Here is a 21061-nt window from a genome sequence, read left to right as displayed (position 1 = left end):
TGTCTTACTATTCAAGTTCGGTCTTATATTTATTAGCTGTGATGAAAAAATTAAAAAATAGGCCTAGGTGTGGAATTATAACGTGGAATATTTGGATTGAATTGATAGTAATTTGGTCTAACTTGGGGGTTTTGATGATCAAACATTGAAATTGTGGTTGGGTAATTTCAAATTTTGGGTTGGTTGATTTAGAGAAAGTTTTGACATATTCTGAAAATAACTAATGTTTTGTTCTGCTCTTACGAATTGTAACGCTCCCGCCAAGGTCTTGGGACGCATACATCGAATAGTTGTCCCTAAAGGTACTTTGAGCCCCGTTCAACAACACACACCGTGCTCGATGGCCGACAAATATCTTACTAACGGAACTACAATGAATGGACATAATATTAAAAGCGGCGCATCGGTGCAGCTTCTCCAGCGTCAGCATTCCTAGACTTAGGTGATGACATAACTCTGGCAAATAACGATTATTTTGTGTGAAATTTTCAGATTTTATAAATTCTAATTATACAAATTTCAAAAATAATTATAAAAAAGACTATAAATATTTTTTAAGCAATTCTCTTAAAATAATTTTAAATTTTAAAACATTCTTTACAAACATTTGTATTTACCTTTTTCATTGAACTTTTGAAACCAATGAGATAATGAACTTTATTCCATCGTGTATTCACCTTGTACATACCGTGAAACTATGCAAACAAAGCTTCATTTGTTTTGGCTGTCACCAATTTTTCTCCACAGTGTTTCGTGCAGTTCTTGAAAATATCTAAGTTTACACTTGCGCTCCTATTCCTGGATAGGGATTTTCATTTAAACAATCAAGAGGAACAATACGATTGCGATGTTGGTTGTCGAGTTTATCAACAGTCCCGTTCTGACGAAGAACGACAAAGAATTATCCAAAAGAGTAATAAATTCAACTAGCTAATAAATCCAGCAGGTCTAAATAGCTTTGAACGATAGATCACCACTACATTACCCAACGCTGACATAGATTCATTTGTTACGATATCAAAAAACTAGGTAACATATGGATGTGCACAATAAACGAAGCCCAAGATTGACACGGTCAATAAAACAAAGGAAGAAAAACTAAGCAATGAAATCAGAAAAAAGAGGCATCCGACGTGAGAGCAGGAGCTTTTTAGACACAACCAAATCAAGATATCATATAGAACAGGGGTATAGAAGTTCTGCATAGAAAACTTGAAAATTGAAAAAGACAAATAATAAAATTAAAAAATGCACAGGGTCACACATATATAATCAGAAAAAAATATTCTAAATATAACAAAAAAGTGGAAAAAAACGATTACTCGAATGGAGATCCAGATAAAGTCCAGCCAGAACAATTGCTCAGTTACATCACAGCATGATATCTTATCTAATTCATTAATGGATGCCGTAAATTGACACAGGAATTGTGTCTGTCGATTTGAAATCCGTGTCAGAAGCCGCGTCAAGCTCAAAATTTTTATATTTAGCGGATAATTAAATCATTTCAGAATGTCCCAAAGATTTGGTGAAAAAGAGCAAGCCCTTATTTTAAAACTAGATCACTAGAGAAAAAATACGGGGAAACCGCTTTAACCCTTAAACACTGTTCACAATATAAATATTTATTATCCTCATACTTGAAACGACCTCATTTTTATGAACGAGCAATTAAAGTGTCTGAAAATTAAATAGGTACTTATTATGTCTTATTGTAGCGTGTTGCCGATGTGTTAGATATTTTTCTAAGGTCACGAACATAAACTTCAGACCATTCATTTCGCAGGACACGGAACACTCCTTTATAACGTACACTAGCACAGCATACAGATACGAATTTATGCTATGTACGCAGCAGGTATGAAAAAAAATTGAAACTTTCCTTTTTTCCAAATGAATAATATAATTTGCGGCACTGCTTCTTTATGGCTAAAGTCTATATAACTTTTTCGTCGCTTTTGGATCGAAAAAAATCATTAATTTTAATAATTCCTTTTTCTTCTTTCATGTCACAGTACACGAATAATATATTTCAGAGGGCTCGTTAATTGATGGATTAAAAAAGATGAAAGTGTGTTGGAAAAAATGAAGTATTGCAAGTTGGAAACGTCTGATGAACGACTCGAAAAACCAGAATTCATTCAATACAGTATTTTTCGACAAGACTAGGATATAAAAAAGAGCGTCTTGAAAAAGTTGGCAAGACGATTCTCTACAAACAGTGCGTAAAAATATGGTGAACGAGTTAGCTATATCATTTTACAAAGTGGCTCTAAAAATGGCTTTGTGGAATATTTTGCTGCAGCACTGAAAATTTACATTTCCTTTTTTTATGGGAGAAGTACACTTTTTATAACCTACGAACAGAGATAAAAGTTTCAGTTTTGTACCCGGGGAAACTCTCGTTTCCTCAATGCTTTGGAAAAAACTAACTTATTTTTTTTACTTTAAAAGGTAGTTCAGTCAACAGCTGTTGCCCAATCTTAGTGAACCTTCATTAATAAAAATGAGCCATACTGCGGACTGTGGACTTGCCTAATCAAAGGTGGATCAAGGAATCTCTCGTCAAGTGGCTGCAAAAGAGGAATATTCCATTTCAGCAAGGTTTAATGAAAAATCGGCTATGGATATTAGTTAAGCAACACTTTCCAAAAAAACTGCCTAGGTAGTTCCTAAGTATTTTTCTTTGAATATGTCAAAATATATTCTTTTAAGAATGAACAAGTTAGGATTGGAAAATGGCCCTCGCCTTTTGCGGCTTCCGACTTATCATTGCCAATTTAATGAGATAGAGATAGTTTGGTCAGATTGTAAACTGTAATATGATGCCAAAATAGTTTCCTTCAGTTTCGTAACATCTGATGCTGTACTGTATTTATGGACTGAAGCACCTGCTCAAGTAAAATAATAATACTTCTGATGGAGTATTCGTAACACTTTGTTTCATATTTCGCCAGAAAAATGGAAGACCTATTGTAGGCATACAGACCGCCTGAAATGTAAGGCTTGGAACAGGGATAAGTTGATCGATGCATCTATGCATCTGCCAGTTGTTATCGATATGCATGAATCAGACTTAAGGGTTGTAGTTGTTCTATCGTAACCAGAGATACTAATTGCTACAGTTGATAATTGAGGGGAAGATTGAGAGAAAGAGAGAATTCATACAGTATACGGGATTGAAAATAATGGAAGGACTAACACATACAATATAAAATAAAAAATAATGGACAAATGCGGCAGAAGAAAAAGAAGTTGTAGTCTAAAATGTCTCAAACCTGGAAACTTCTAATACATTTATTGCAAACTATGAACCTTAAAATTATCTGGAGAAAACGTATTTGGGAAAAACGCACACCACTATTCGATTAAAGCTCTATTCTAAGCACTAATATTACCTGATTTATGTGAGACACGTGGATCAACAACTTGACAGGTCCCAAAAACACAAAATGCCTCGCGTGATGGTCTAGCAGAAAACCTAGATGTTTATTCAAGTTATCTTCGTCGCCCTACAAGGCAAAATATTTTTTATTGTTCGCTTTATTGGGAAGAAAGGTCCCATACTTCAACCATGTGAACGAAATATTTCGAGTAATAAAGGAAGAAACCGCTCAGCTTTTCTATGCAGTAAGTTTCGTTACATTTCTTAATGATATTTTCAAATACGTCTTTGGCATCATCGCAGGATTGGAAATAGTGCTCGCCAACATAAATAATCCGGTGCAAGTAAGTAGCCTAGAAATATTTTTGACGTAACGGATAGACTACAACTACTGCGCAATATTGATCCGTAGGATAGTCGAATGTTAGGGGAAGTTTGCGCCATTTTTAATTGCAAATAAGCTCACGTGATACCTAATTTTAAACGTCTTTTCACGTTCTATTCGCATACCAATTTTGAAAACACTTGATTTGACAATTTTGCAAGACAGTCAAATGAATAATGCTTGCAAATGTTTTATTACATTATTACGAAAACATGTAGATTTTCATCGAGCCCAACATCTTACATTTTGTCTGTTTATTTTTCCATGAAAATAAAATGTTGATTCGTTACTAAAACGTACGTGCTGGCCATAGTCTCGAACCTGAATAATTAGACGATTCGACGACATAAATTGTTTCTCACGAATAATTTTTGGTGTGGACAGTGATGCGCTAATGCATTTAGGTACCGATTCGTATGATTTTTTTTTTATGAAATGACTTAAGATTAAGACTGGTTTTCGGATTTATTGTGGATTATATTACAAATAGTAGTAATGGAGATAGGATGGCAGAAATTTGCAGAATCATTTAAGGAATGGACTTGTTTACTTGACCGTTTTTCTTAATTATTTACAAATCTTCTGGATTCCCCCTTGCGTTGATTATTGATGAATCGAACTTGCTGACGCTTCTCCAATCATCCCGTTAACTTCTTCAGAGCTTAACTGAAACTGGCTCTGTACCTGCATATATATTGTTTGAAGGGGGTGGAGCTAAAGGAAGAGCACGAACATTGTCTTAGATGACCGATTCTCATATTGGTGAAAGGTAAAGACGTGCGTCACGGTTAAGATTGTTTGGTTATTTAAAGACTTCTATAGGTTCTCGGATTTTTCTTTGGTAGAAGAATTGATTATATGCAAGATTTTAGCTCCGTCCCCTCAAACAATATATAAGCAAGTACAGAGTTGAATGAGAGCCAATTTCAACTAAGCTCTGAGCCAGGAGGATGATTGGCGAAAAATCAGCAAGTTCGATATAGCCTACGCAGGAGAAATCCAGAAGTTTTGTAAAAAGTAAAAGTATCATTCAGGCAAGCTTACATTACTACAGGAGCAGCGCAACTCAAATCCTTTTTTTATCGTCAGCTACTGTTTAGTGATAAAGTCACGTTTTGTTTAAATGGTAAGGTAAATAAACAAAATTATAAGGATTGGAGTACACTTCCCAAATCATCTATAACATCCACAAAAAATAAATGTTTGGGCGGAAATTTTGAATAAAAAAAATATTGGAATTTATTTCTTCCATTGAAATCTTATTAATACCAGATATTTGCAATTTCTTCAAAACGCCTTAATTCCTACTCTCGCATTTTCATTCTCAAATCCAAATCAGCCTGGTTTGATAGATAGATTGATTTCAACAGGATGGGGTTCTGCCCTATTTTGCTCGATAAGTGCGTGAATATTTAAATACGGTATTTCCCGGACTGCGGATTTTTAGACGGGGATTAATAGAATGGCCTGCAAGATATCTCAGGTATTATACTCCACTGGATTTGTTCCTCTGGCGATATTTAAAATCAAAAATCGAAATCCAATCCTTGAATTTGTTCAACTCTATAAACTCTCTACAAAATAATTTTTGAGAAACCTCGAAACAGTGTAATATTTTCAAAGAAAATTAAATAGGCCGCTGCAACAGCCAAAACTTCTGGATATCTCCTGCGTCCATAGAATCCATAGAAAACCCTCAAACCCGTATTGAATATATAAACATGTTTCTGTGACGCGAAGAGAACTACGCAATTTTAAAATGAATAGTGCAGCACTCTTAATGCAAGTTTCGAAAAAAAGAAAAAAAAACGACTTTGATGGCATACTGATCTTTTCAAGAAAATACATAGCACTGAGCTAGTATTAGATTTGAAGTCTGTTTCTTTTGATATGCATCGATGAGCTAATTCAAGTTATTTTGTGGCCACTCCATTACGGAAGCGTACGGAAAACAACGAACCTCTTTTATCTCCGTCCCAACTGCGGCAAGAACCTACAAAGGGGAGCGTCGAAAAACCGACAGGAGACGGACCGAGGCGGTTTGTTGCAAACCAGTACTAATATAAAGATATAATCTTTTATATTATTTATTATTATATATATAATATCATTATATTATATATTATAATTACATTAAAAAATCAATTACATTAAATATATACAATAGATTTATAGCTAGGAATAATTACATTTTTATTCTAAATGTCTAAATCTAACTCTGTTTCACAATCACAGTCGTCATTGAGATTAATTATAAGAGAATATATGTTGTTTTTTAGAGAAATGTAAGAGTCATCGATTTTTATAATCTGCTGTACTGAATTTTTCCAGCTTTCAAGTCGTATGCTATTAATTACATTTTTTATCAAATTTATAACACTGGGGCTTAAAGTACGAGTAACATTTTCTATTCTGACCTTTGATTTACTTGGTTCCACAAATGTTCTATCGAGTTAAACATTCAATGATATGGAGGAAAAGGTAAAACAATTCAGTCAAATTATCGCGTACTTACTATTTTTAATTGCATATGAATTTTGGACATCCCCAAGTTGCGTTTTTTTGTAATTGAATTCAAAATAAATATCATTTTCCAACAAATATTCCTGGATTTCAGTTGTTCAACTTGATGAGGCTGGTGCGTAGCAGGCGACTATGATAGCTTGCGTTATCTTTGACAATAACACTGTTATTGGGAATATTTTTTAAAAGATTATTTGAAAATCAATTTTAAAAAAGTTCGGCACTTGCATTCTCGTGATCATCCAAGAATATTCTTTGCAGCGTATATTATAGTGATGAGTGGCCTTTATTTGAAGGTGCTTTTATCTGAAATCTTTGAGTGGAATCAACCAATCCTTTGGATACAGTGTCATGTGTATAGAACCATGTTTCACGAAGTTAAATTATGGATCTGTTGTCCAATCAATATCTTTAATTTCTTGAAGGTGATTAAATATTTTGCTGTACTTAAAAAATTATATTGGTTTCATCTTCTAGCTTCTTTTTCAAGTTATCCAATGTAGGAACAACTTCGCTTTGATAAAGACAATATATTTTCCTTCTTAGTATACTATACGTTGAGTTTGAAAATCACTACGCTTATTCTTTTTTTCAATTCTCCACTATCCACTCCCTTATCGATGATATTGGCGTTTTTGTAAATAGACAGGTTTCTTTTAAAGCTTCTTATCCTGATTAAAGTTTCATACACATTTTTCACAACCTGTTTTGCATCAAGCGACAAATGATTTCGACGCTACATTGTTATATTCTAGTAAAAAATTACTTTTTTTAAACGCACAGTAAAAACAATTATTCAACACTGTCACAAATGATCAAAACTCAAGAAATATATCAGAAACTAAGAAATGTAACTGGCCCACCCCTCACTCAATTAAGATTTTTTTTTGTTAATGACTTTATCCAATAATAATAGGTATCGTTAACTTTTAATATTTATTTTGAATTATGTTACAAAAACTCGCAACTCTTGGAAGTCATAAATTCATATACAATAAAAAACAGTATGTATGCGATAATTTGGCTGAACATGCTGGGCATACTGTTTTACGTCTTCCTCAATATCATTGCATGTTTAACCTCATAGAGCATTTGTAGAGCGAAGTAATATCAAAGGTCAGAGCAGAAAATGTTACTCCTGCTTTAAGTTCCAATGTCATAAATTGGACAAAACATGTAATTAGTAACATACCAATTGACAGCTGGAAAAATTCAATACAGCACTTTATCAAAATTGGCAAAACAACATAAATCCTATTATAAATAATCTCAATGACGACTCTGATGTGAAACAAAATTATATTTAGCCATTTAGAATAAAAATGTAATTATGTATAGATATTCCTAGCTATGAGTTAAAAGTTTATTGTTTTTTCTTAGAATAATTTAATCAGATTATACCCACCTAAATAAACAAAAAAAAAAAACATTATTAGAAAACCCTTTGAGAGTCCGTCCCTAATGTTCTGTTATTAATTACCTACCGGAACCGAGTTTTACTGCTGTATGCAGGTAACTTCTATAATTAGGGGAACAACCAACACGATGAAGATTGAAACAGACTATACTTACTAAAGTCGCTACTCTTGAACTCTTTCAACATTATTTGAGATATATTGAAATTCGAGAATCTAGAACTAAACTTAATTGAAAAATGCTTGCCGGGACCATATTTTTCTTATAACGGTCAAATTTTTGAAGAAACTTCCGATCCTAAATTATCAAAAGTCACAGCAGATATATTTATGGACACTGATGATAATCCCTACGAGATTTTCTTAGCCATTTAAACTTTATACACCATAACATACGTTTTACTACTGAATTAGACACTAATAATAATCTCCCATTCTCAGATATTCTCATCTATAGAAAATCACACCTAACATTGGGACATTCTGTTTACAGGAAACGTACGCAAACTAACCATAATGAATTGTTAAATCACCCATCCAACCCAAAAATCGTCGGTTATCAACTCTTTTATTTACAGAATTAAAACACCTTATACCTGTTCTTCTCTACTTGACCACAACTTTTCAAAGACAATGAGCCCGAAATCATTTGTCACTGTCAAAACATCACCGACCATATATCAAAAGTTCTTAAGAAATATAACCTCAAAACCAAATTTACCACTTGTCCAAAAATCTCTCAACATCTTTGATCAATCAGGTCGATCGACTCAGGTGTTTACCTTTCTTCAATATGGGAACCAGTCATTCTTTAGATCCGCCTCCCCCATAAACTACAGGATGATTGACGAAACGACATCATGTTCGATTCATCGACAACCGACGCAGGAATCCAGAAGTTTTGTAAATAGGGGTAGCCTACTTATTAGAACCGGCCAGCCGGTAACTCACTTACCCTGTTGGCAATTTTCAGATTTTCCAGTAATATTTGGTACATGGAATGCCTTTCCGGCTCATTGACTTCGACCGCATGCTCTTGCTTCAATCGAATTTTAGGGTCGTTTACGCGTGTCATTTTTACATTTAGATGGTTTGGTTGCGACAGTGATGTTAGCGTTCGCCGTTGCTAGGGAAGAGTGTGATCGAAAACCACTTCGCGCAACGCAAAGCGTAATTCGCAACGTTACAGACACGCACGTCAAAGACAAGTTGTTTGTTGTTCTTTAAAGTTGTTGAGTAGCGGACGTAAAAAACTGAGTCTGTCTCTTACAACTGTATTTTGCTTCGTGTACAAAAACAAAACAATAATTGAACAAGGAAACTCTCCTCTAGAATTGGTTTTCAATGTTGATGACACGAAAAAAGAACACCAGGATTTAAAAAGCAAGCGGAGATTTCAAATTAAAATGACAATAAGTTTACCACTCGAAAATCCAAGGGCGATGAAATCAACTTTACCTGTAATTTGGAAGTCTAATAAAAAATCATCAAACTCGTCAAATCATAACTAACTAAAACTATGAAATTTTTCCAGGATTGGTTCACTGAAAATTTCTGTCCGTCTGTTAAATACTATTACGAAAATAAAAAACTTAAACAAAGGGTAGTCCTACTAATTGATAATGCTCCAAGCCACCAAACAAATTTAACAGACTTAACAACATGCATTTCAGTCGAAGTGGTTTTCTTGTCGTCTACGGTCCCTCGTCCACGGAGCGACTGGTTCCTGACTGTTTTAATACACGGACGGATAGACAGACTAACTTGAAACTGTTAAAAAACATGCAAACAAGAAAAACATTAACTGTTAAAAATACGTGAAAAATACGTGGAAAGCCTTGAAAAGGACCTACAAGAACAAACACAAAATTAAAAGATTCTCAGAGTAGTGGAAAACGTGAATATTGGGAATATTTTTTACTAATGGATAACATGCTGAGCAAAAGGCAGTGACAGTTACTATATTATATATATATATATATATATATATATATATATATATATATATATATATATATATATATATATATATATATATATATATATATATATATATATATATATATATATATATATATATATATATATATATATATATATATATATATATATATATATAATATAGTATAGTGTGTCTCAATCTTCATCGTGTTGGCTTTCGACGGACCCTCCCTAACAAAACTTTAACGATGTTATTACCTATTGGGTAAAGCCATTAACAAAAAATGTGTAAAGGTAAAGATCTGAGTCGCGGTTAAGATTTCTTTCCTAGAAGAATTGATTACATGCATCGAATAAAATTTCGTGCCTGATTTTGTGATTGTGTTCGGCAACTGCTGATGAGTTTATTTGTTGTAGTCCAAGTAATTTGAGCCTAGTTGATATCTTTCATCCGGTCTCTCAAATGCATTCTTTGCCGCAAATGCTGTAAGAGAGGTTTGGATAAGTGGTAAAACTGGTTTTGACGTTATATTTCCTTAAGAATTATTGATATGTGGTCAGTGATGTTTTGACAATACTGCCAAGTGTTGGGTTGCTTTCGAACTAATTATCTTTGCAAGAAAATGCAATATTTGATATTGATAATCGTTCCACAGCATATAATTTAAGAGATTATTTAAAACATTACTTTTTGACCCCTCGTGCACAACTTCGATGGCAATGGAAATATATAACTCGAAAATAAAAATTTCCTCACATTTGAATTTGTTACCTATTTCGACAAAAGTAAAACTTGTTTTACGCAAAAATGTGTTTTTTTTTCTGGAAACAAAAACAACATTTGATTGTAAAACGTGTCGTGTTTAAATTCTTTTTTTTTGGGGTCTCTCAAATGTCAAATGTCTTTCAATTTATGGTAGGTCGGGCTTTCTAGATTATAGAAGTCATCTGCCGATGGCAATAAAACTCGGGCTCGGTAGGTATTAAAGAACAGAACATTAGGGACGGACTCTCGAAGGTTTTGGTAATAACTTCTTTTTGTTTATTTAGGTGGGTATAATATTATTTAATTACACTAAGAAAAAACAATGACATAATTCTGTTTCACTCTCAAAATCATCATTGAGATTAATTACTATTATTATAATTAATCTAACTAACTGATTTATGTTGTTTTTTTTATAAAAATGTAGGAGTCCTCAATTTTTATAATGTGCTGTACTTACATTTTTCGTCAAATTTATAACACTGGGACTTAAAGTAAGAGTTACATTTTCTATACTGACCTTTGAGTTTACAATGATATGGAGGAAGACGTACAATAGTATGTATGCCCATCCGGTTCAGCCAAATTATCAGTTTTTAATTGCATATGAATTTATGACTTTAAAAAGTTTTTTGTAACGGAATTCAAAATAAATATCATTTTCTAACAAATATTCCTGGATTTCAGTTTTTGAACTTGATGAGGTTGGTGCTTTGCGTAGCGTGGTAGCTTGCATTATCCATGACAATAACACTGTTATTGGGAATATTTTTCGAAAGATTGTTTTGAGACAAATTTTCAAAAAGTTCATTCAGTTCTTCAGTTGTATCTCCATGATAATCCAAACTAGAATCCTTAATATTCCTTGTAGCCAACAGCACCCCATTTGGGCAAATCCGTCTTTTGAGTCAGTGTTCCTTATCAACGATATTGACATTTTTGTCAGTAGACAGGATTCTTTTAAAGCTTTTAACAACCTGTTTTCCATCAAGCGACAAATGATTTCGACGCGACATTGTTTTATTCTAGTAAAATAATTTTTTCGAAACGCACAGTAAAAACGATTATAACACTTTTTACAAAACTTCTAGATTCCTCCTGCGTAGGTTTTTGCTGAGTCGAACTTGCTTTCATTTCGATAATCATCCTGTTGGTTTCTTCAGAGCTTGACTAAATCTGTTTCAGTCTCAGTAAGTTTCAGACAGCGAAACGTCAGCAAGTTCGACTCAGCAAAAACCGACGCAGGAGGAATCCAGAAGTTTTGTAAAAAGTATTACAGTAGCCTCTGGAAGTTTCTTTGAAAGATTATTGAACACTTCCACAAATGGTCTACACTCAAAAAATATATCAAAAATTAAGAAATGTACCTGTCCCACCCCTGCCTTTTCTCTCAAGAAAAAACACATTTTTTGTTAATGGCTTTACCCAATAGGTAATAACATCGTTAAAGTTTTGTTAGGGAGGGTCCGTCGAAAGCCAACACGATGAAGATTGAGACACACTATACTATATTATATATATATATATATATATATATATATATATATATATATATATATATATATATATATATATATATATATATATATATATATATATATATATATATATATATATATATATATATATATATATATATATATATATATATATATATATATATATATATATATATATATATATATATATATATATATATATATATATATATATATATATATATATATATATATATATATATATATATATATATATATATATATATATATATATATATATATATATATAATATAGTATAGTGTGTCTCAATCTTCATCGTGTTGGCTTTCGACGGACCCTCCCTAACAAAACTTTAACGATGTTATTACCTATTGGGTAAAGCCATTAACAAAAAATGTGTTTTTTCTTGAGAGAAAAGGCAGGGGTGGGACAGGTACATTTCTTAATTTTTGATATATTTTTTGAGTGTAGACCATTTGTGGAAGTGTTCAATAATCTTTCAAAGAAACTTCCAGAGGCTACTGTAATACTTTTTACAAAACTTCTGGATTCCTCCTGCGTCGGTTTTTGCTGAGTCGAACTTGCTGACGTTTCGCTGTCTGAAACTTACTGAGACTGAAACAGATTTAGTCAAGCTCTGAAGAAACCAACAGGATGATTATCGAAATGAAAGCAAGTTCGACTCAGCAAAAACCTACGCAGGAGGAATCTAGAAGTTTTGTAAAAAGTGTTATAATCGTTTTTACTGTGCGTTTCGAAAAAATTATTTTACTAGAATAAAACAATGTCGCGTCGAAATCATTTGTCGCTTGATGGAAAACAGGTTGTTAAAAGCTTTAAAAGAATCCTGTCTACTGACAAAAATGTCAATATCGTTGATAAGGAACACTGACTCAAAAGACGGATTTGCCCAAATGGGGTGCTGTTGGCTACAAGGAATATTAAGGATTCTAGTTTGGATTATCATGGAGATACAACTGAAGAACTGAATGAACTTTTTGAAAATTTGTCTCAAAACAATCTTTCGAAAAATATTCCCAATAACAGTGTTATTGTCATGGATAATGCAAGCTACCACGCTACGCAAAGCACCAACCTCATCAAGTTCAAAAACTGAAATCCAGGAATATTTGTTAGAAAATGATATTTATTTTGAATTCCGTTACAAAAAACTTTTTAAAGTCATAAATTCATATGCAATTAAAAACTGATAATTTGGCTGAACCGGATGGGCATACATACTATTGTACGTCTTCCTCCATATCATTGTAAACTCAAAGGTCAGTATAGAAAATGTAACTCTTACTTTAAGTCCCAGTGTTATAAATTTGACGAAAAATGTAAGTACAGCACATTATAAAAATTGAGGACTCCTACATTTTTATAAAAAAAACAACATAAATCCAATAGGATTCAAGTTAGTTAGATTAATTATAATAATAGTAATTAATCTCAATGATGATTTTGAGAGTGAAACAGAATTATGTCATTGTTTTTTCTTAGTGTAATTAAATAATATTATACCCACCTAAATAAACAAAAAGAAGTTATTACCAAAACCTTCGAGAGTCCGTCCCTAATGTTCTGTTCTTTAATACCTACCGAGCCCGAGTTTTATTGCCATCGGCAGATGACTTCTATAATCTAGAAAGCCCGACCTACCATAAATTGAAAGACATTTGACATTTGAGAGACCCCAAAAAAAAAGAATTTAAACACGACACGTTTTACAATCAAATGTTGTTTTTGTTTCCAGAAAAAAAAACACATTTTTGCGTAAAACAAGTTTTACTTTTGTCGAAATAGGTAACAAATTCAAATGTGAGGAAATTTTTATTTTCGAGTTATATATTTCCATTGCCATCGAAGTTGTGCACGAGGGGTCAAAAAGTAATGTTTTAAATAATCTCTTAAATTATATGCTGTGGAACGATTATCAATATCAAATATTGCATTTTCTTGCAAAGATAATTAGTTCGAAAGCAACCCAACACTTGGCAGTATTGTCAAAACATCACTGACCACATATCAATAATTCTTAAGGAAATATAACGTCAAAACCAGTTTTACCACTTATCCAAACCTCTCTTACAGCATTTGCGGCAAAGAATGCATTTGAGAGACCGGATGAAAGATATCAACTAGGCTCAAATTACTTGGACTACAACAAATAAACTCATCAGCAGTTGCCGAACACAATCACAAAATCAGGCACGAAATTTTATTCGATGCATGTAATCAATTCTTCTAGGAAAGAAATCTTAACCGCGACTCAGATCTTTACCTTTCACCAATATGAGAATCAGTCAGCCGAGATAATATTCATGTCCTTCCTTTGGATCCGCCCCCTTAAACAACATATAAGCGAGTACAGAATAGAATACGTGTCAGTTCAATTTCAATGGTGAAGAAGCCAAAAGGATGATTGGCGAAAACTCAGCAACTTCGATTCATCGTCAACCGACGCAGGAGGAATCCAGAAGATTTGTAAATATTATTACAGTAGTTCGTTGAAGTTTCTTTAAAAAATGAAGTTTTCGCAGATTTAAAATTTTCTATATAATTTTTTTTTGAGAAAATACATAAAAATGCGCTGTAATTCATAAAATAAAAAATGTTGTTATTTATTGTTGAAAAATAATGTGCAAGTGACTTGTTTGTACACTGATTATCTGGCACAACGTTGCATGCAATCAAATAACTAGTTGACGGTTGGTTGTTGACAACAAAAGCATCTTGTACAGAGAGCTGCTTGTTGACAGTAATCCTTGAGTGTCACAAGGCCAGCCGGTGGGCGACAGTAACCTCAGGGGGGTGTAAAGAATCAAGAATTTTGACACATCTCATCTGTATAATAATAATAATAATAATAATAATAATAATAATAATGGGTTCAAAGGGGTAGTGAGGGGCAGAACATGGACCCAGTTAAACTGAGCCTCCTCCTACTCAATCCCTACTCGCACCTCCACGTGGCGAACCCTGGAAACCAGCCTTTGGAGATCGTGTAATCAACCCCGGTGGCAGATTGGTAAAGGTTGGGAGAACGCGAGAGGGAACACTAGGAAGCACAACGGTACGGATGGCAGAAGAGTAAGACATTACCAATGGCATTCGTGGCGGATGATGCGATACCAACCAACAAGGAGTGAAGCGGCTAACCAACAGCGGCAGATCCTCATGTTAGAGGCGGCTGAAACAAGGGTGTCGGAGCCCTGCCCGTAGGAGCTTATCCTACAAACCCAAAAATTTTGGAGTTATGGTTAACACAAGAAACAAAAAGATACTCTGCCGGGCTGGGGCAGCAGGACCCAGATCGGAACCGTCATGAAGATGCACCTGCAACTGACCATAGGCAACGAAATGGACACGAAAGTAACCAAAAACTACAGCCGCAGGATGAAGCAGATGTTGCTGGGGCTTTGCCGCAGCCCACTGCATCACAAGGCAAATCGAAGCAAAGGACTAGATGGACTAAAGAAATGAATGAATACATAGTCCGTTGCTACTTCAATATTACGCGTTTAGAAACCAGGTGTGAACCATATGACGCACTATTACATCGATTGGTTACTGAAAGATTCCCAGCACTAAGAAACAAAACAATGCAAAATGTGCTAGACCAACGAAGATCTGTGTTTATTAACAACCGAGTAACTGCAGATACCATCTCAAGAATCAAAAGAGAAGTTGGCTTCGAGCTTGGCATGCTGGAGGAGACTGATGCGACTGAACCTGTTAGGGAGAGAGCAGCCGAGGAGGAGCCTAATTTGAGCCCTGAAAGAAAGGAGTTCAAAACTCAGTTCATACTTTATAACGGAATGGATCCGAAAACAAGGTCTGCACTGCCCAAGTTAATCTTCAGGAAGAACACACTAAACATTATCTCTCAAATTGATGAAGTAATTGAGAATAAAATCACGAATGACACTAACATCTATGAATTACATAGTCTAGTGTATGCTGGTGCCTGCACGACTTTAACTCTGAACAAACAACCTCAAACCCAGAAAACATGGAAAACCAAAACTCCAACTACCCCACCCTGGGAAAGACGCCTAAAGTCAAAAATCGAAAAACTGAGAAAAGAGATAGGTATGCTTACACAGTATCTGAAGCCGAATCATAATCATAAAGTTAAAAAGAACGCGGATCAAATTGTTAAGGACAACCAGTCCCCAGAAAATCCCACAATCACTGAAATCTTAGACTTTCTAAAACTCAGATTGACCGCATTTTCCACAAGGCTGAGGAGATACCGAGTTAGTAACGAGCGACGAAAGCAAAACCACCAGTTTGAGACAAATCAAAAAAGATTTTATTCAAATTTAATTGCACAGATGAGTAACAGGACTTCGAGGGGAGAAGAAAACAGGAAGCTTCCAACTGCCGGTGCAGTGCGAGACTTTTGGATAGACATAGATAGAGATTAGACAGCCCAAATGGTATTACGACGAGAGACGAACAACGGGTAACCTACGTACAATGCTTGATTGGAAAATAAGAGCTGAAGACGTCACTGAGGCAGTGTCAAACACCCTCAACTGGAAGGCACCCGGTAGGGAAAAATTGCAGAACTTCTGGTTCAAGCAATTTAAGTCAACACACCGGCAGCTGGCAAATTGCTACACTTTTCTTCTGGAACATAATCAGAAAATGCCTGACTTCATGGTTAACGGCGTGACTTACCTGATCCCTAAAACATCCGACTACACACAGGACCCAGCCTCCTATAGACCCATTACGTGCTTGCCCTTAATCTTCAAGATATTTACCTCAATATTATCGACTAAAATCTATGGATATCTAGAAAGGAATAACTTACTCGATGAAGAGCAGAAGGGGTGTCGGAGGGGATCTCGTGGATGTAAAGAACAGCTCCTTATTGATTCGGTGCTGGTGGGATGTGCTGTAAAATCAAAAAAGCCTCTATACACCGCATATATAGACTACCAAAAAGCTTTCGATAGTGTGCCTCACTCGTGGCTTGCCGAGGTACTTGAACTCTATAAAATCGATAAGCACATTACCGACTTTCTTGCTTGGTCAATGACGAGGTGGAGGACCATGCTTATGCTCAATGCGGGCGATAAATCCATCAACGCTGGGGAAATAAACATCAGTCGGGGTATCTTCCAAGGAGATTCTCTCAGCCCCCTGTGGTTCTGCCTGGCTCTCCGCCCCTTGACTGGGATGCTTAACAACAAAAGAAAAGGGGTCAAAATAGCAGAATGCGACAAACCAATATCACATCTTTGGTATATGGACGACCTCAAGCTCTTCGCCGGTTCCAGGAAACATCTAGAGGATTTACTTACATATGTTGGTCAGTTCAGCAACGATATCAAGATGAAATTCGGGCTAAGTAAGTGTAAGATAAGCTCTATTGAAAAGGGCAAAGTTATACAGCATGAAGGGTTTGTGGTAGGCTCGCAAGGCCTTATTGCCAGCATGGACGAGACGGAAAGATACAAGTATCTTGGGTATGCACAGGCTTTGGGAATAGATCATCGCAGAGCCAAGGAGGAAATAAGAACCATGTACCTTCGGAGATTAAGAGCTATCCTAAAATTACGACTCTCTGCTAAGAACATGTCAAAAGCTATAAATACATATGCCGTTTCAATACTTACCTATAGTTTCGGAGTTGTTCGCTGGACGGAGACAGAATTGAGGGAGATCGACGTCATCACGAGGACAGAATGCCGTAAGAACCGCGTACACCACCCAAGATCCAGTTTGGAGAGATTTCACCTACCTCGGTCGCAGGGAGGGAGAGGTATAATAAGCGCCCACACTTCGCACTGTAAGCATATTGAATATATTTATAGAAAATATTTTATCGGGAGGGCCGGTAGCAGCATGATTCACCGTGGGATTGTTCGTGCTGATCGACATTTGACCCCGCTTAATTTAGCGGATAGTGTATTCGATCCGTCCTCGACAATGACAACCGTAGCCCAGTCTAAGGCACACTGGAGGGGGAAAGCGCTACACGGTCGGTACCTAGCGATGATTGAGGGTGACCGATTGGATACCGTCGAGTCTACGGCTTTTCTGCGTTCGGACGGTTTGTTCCCCGAGACTGATGGATTTATCTTGGCTATCCAGGATCAGGTCATGGCTACAAGATCATACAGAAGCCGAATACTTAAACATAATGTGGAGAGTGTGATGTGCCGTATTTGCAGAAAGGTAGAGGAAAGTTTGGACCATCTAATGGCAGGATGTGAAGTATTAGCTCATAAGGCTTACACGAACACAATCAAGTCCCTAAAATAATCCACCAAGAGATCAGAGTGCAGTACATGGGACTAAAAGATACGGTACCGTACTACCTGTATGAGCCCCCAACTCTTTGCGAAAACGAGAGCGTAAAAGTATACTGGAATAAACCCATTCCCACGGATCGCCATATACCAAACAACATCCCAGATATAGTCTGGGAATTAAAAGATAAAAAACAAGTTTTCATCATAGCCGTGGCTATACCATTGCCTAGCAACATATCGAGGAAGTATACTGCGAAAATCAATAAATACTTGCCACTAGCGGATGAAATAAAAAAAATGTGGAGACTACATTCAGTGCGAATAATACCCATTGTTGTCGGGGTGACGGGCGAGATCCCAAAAAGCTTACACGAAGGACTTCAAACCCTGAGTTTTGGAAACCAAAGACTTTATATCTCTATGCAAAAGGCAGTGCTTCTGGATACATGTAGAATAGTGCGCAGGGTTCTTGGAGATACCTGAAATCGAATATGGTTGCTCAAGTTCAGCCATCTTGTCTAAGGACCGAGGTTGAATATATTGACCAGAGTAATCTGAGATGAGGGGAAAATAACAATAATAATAATAATAATAATAATAATAATAATAATAATAATAATAATAATAAATAATAATAATAATAATAATAATAATAATAATTGTTCTGTCTCCATTTACTTTTGTATTTCTTTTTCTTTTTTTATCTTACTTTTATTTAACTTTACGAATGATTTTTTTGTTTACGTTGGGTGGTATTCATTCACTTTAGGAAGTGCTTTGGGTTTCGGGATATAGTTTAATTATTATTATTTTGTGCATATATACATGCCTTGACAACTGTATACTCCGTCTTGTTCTCCCTCCTTTATTCCCGGGAAACCTTTCCTTCTTTTATATATACATTTTTTGTTACTCCATTTTTACCTGCCTCCGGCACTTCGCGAGCGGCTGTGCCGGAATCGAGAATTGCGCGTTGCGAGTCGGAAATTTGAACACCTGTTTTGAAAAGCAGTGTGCAACACCCTCAAGAGTCGAACCTTCCGGTAGAACCGTGCAGCGCATTCCCTTCAACCCAGCACATCCTCCACAAGGAAATTTGGGGTAAGTCAGGGCATGATTACGGTCATTTTACTTCGGATTCGGGGAACCAGAGTGATCTTGGAATTACAGATTGGTACCAACAAATTTATACACAAATTTGTTGCGTAACCGTAACAAATTAATAATAATAAATAATAAATAATAATAATAATAATAATAGCGAGGTGAATTTTTACCTCACTCAGTTCCTCTCCGGACATGGATACTTCCGGCATTACCTCTGCCGCATGGGTAAGGTAACGAGCCCATGCTGTAAGTACTGCGGAGAAACTGACAACGCGGAACATACGTTTTTCGACTGCTCACGATGGACGGTAGAAAGATAAAGACTCGAGACGTTAACTGGACCGATTACGGTAGACAACGTGATTGACCTGATGACGTCGACAACGGAAAACTGGGACCTTGTGGACAAATTCATAAGGGACATACTATTAAGAAAGAAGGCAGACGGCTGCCTAGAAGACTAACGAGACACGTGACGTGTTGACTGATACTGCACGGAGAAATACAGGAACGACAGATACGAACGCCACGTGGCACAGACACGCACCCTAGCTGGAGGTAATGTGAACAACAGTTCCCAGCTAGGTGGTGAAGACGAAGGGTTTGCTGGGTTTAGCCGGTAAGAATCCGGCACTCCCGACGGGTACGCATTCCCGTCGGGGTCTTCCCATTATGTGGGACAGTCAGCGCGCTAGAGCTGGTGTTTGGCTGATGTAAGATTCCCAGCGTTATCGCTCGGAAAAAAAAAGTATAATAATAATAAAAATAAAAAATACATTAAGTGCATCCAGAAAAAGGACCTACCCGATGAACAGTTTAGGATGTGCGGAACCACATAGGAATCTATTCAGCATCTGTCGTCTGGATGCCCAACGCTTACGATAAGAAACTACATAGAGCAGCACAGAACAAAACCCTCTAACCTATTCCAGGACCCTGCATCCAACATAGGACGAACCGCCGCCAGTGCCAGAAGTAGAGAATTCCTTTAGGGAAATTTATGAGACAGTGACTCCATTACAACCAGACGTTTCCGCACTGATCAATTTCAGAAACTATTGTCAAAACATGCACCTACATCGGCATGGCAGCACACGAGTCTCAACGGATGAAGTGAAAAAAGCCCTTGAAGGTGTCAGAAATCATTCTGCACCTGGCTTAGATGTTCCTTAGATTGTGGACCACCGGGAAATAGAACGCATAAAGTCACTCACCTTTTTCACATGGATGACTTGAAGTTTTACGCTACTAGTGAAAGCCACCTACAGCAATCTGCAAAGATAGTCCAAGAATATTCTCAGGACATAGGAGTGGAGTTTGGCTTCGATATGTGTGCCGTGCTGACAATGCAGAGGGGCAGCTATGGAAATTGTCGAGCAACTGTCTGACGGTGCAATACTGCGCCACCTTGAAGACAGCCAACCATATAGGTATCTCGGAGTCGACCAATAACAAACATAAGATACCGAGAATCTGAAAACAACTTTAAGAAGTAGGTACAGGCAGCGCCTCCGGAAGATATTTCAATCGGAACTCTCCGGTATCAATAAAGTGGCCACTACGAATATGCTTGCGGTGCCGGTACTTCTCTATTCCTTCTTCTTGGTGGTGAGGTGGAGATGAGAAGAGTTGCAAGAACTCATCAGTTTCCCGAATATACCTTCCACGAGATATAGTATTCTGGTATGTCTGCACGACAGGCTTGTTTTTGGCGTTGCATTCAAAATCGCCAAGACTGTTGAGACACTTCTGAGACTCGCGAGAGAT

At 36.1% G+C, this 21061-nt stretch overlaps 1 protein-coding gene across 4 annotated transcripts in view; it reads right to left on the bottom strand.

The window, feature by feature from the left end:
- Positions 1 to 8817, bottom strand: part of LOC132702803 (uncharacterized) — a 41948-nt gene extending 33131 nt beyond the window's left edge. For all 4 annotated transcript variants that reach the window (XM_060671593.1, XM_060671594.1, XM_060671596.1 and 1 more), the window contains exons 1-3: positions 8664 to 8817; positions 3568 to 3738; positions 3399 to 3512 (exon numbers count right to left, since the gene is read on the bottom strand). In XM_060671593.1, coding sequence (XP_060527576.1) covers positions 3399 to 3512; positions 3568 to 3738; positions 8664 to 8783 — 405 coding nt within the window. In that variant the 5' untranslated portion in view covers positions 8784 to 8817. The remainder of the gene's footprint in view (positions 1 to 3398; positions 3513 to 3567; positions 3739 to 8663) is intronic.
- Between the last annotated feature and the right edge of the window lie 12244 nt (positions 8818 to 21061).

This window comes from Cylas formicarius, unplaced genomic scaffold (assembly GCF_029955315.1).
Source record: "Cylas formicarius isolate icCylForm1 unplaced genomic scaffold, icCylForm1.1 PGA_scaffold_6__28_contigs__length_40554024, whole genome shotgun sequence".
Taxonomy (NCBI): Eukaryota; Metazoa; Arthropoda; class Insecta; order Coleoptera; family Brentidae; genus Cylas; species Cylas formicarius.
This window is presented reverse-complemented; position numbering and strand designations above follow the sequence as displayed.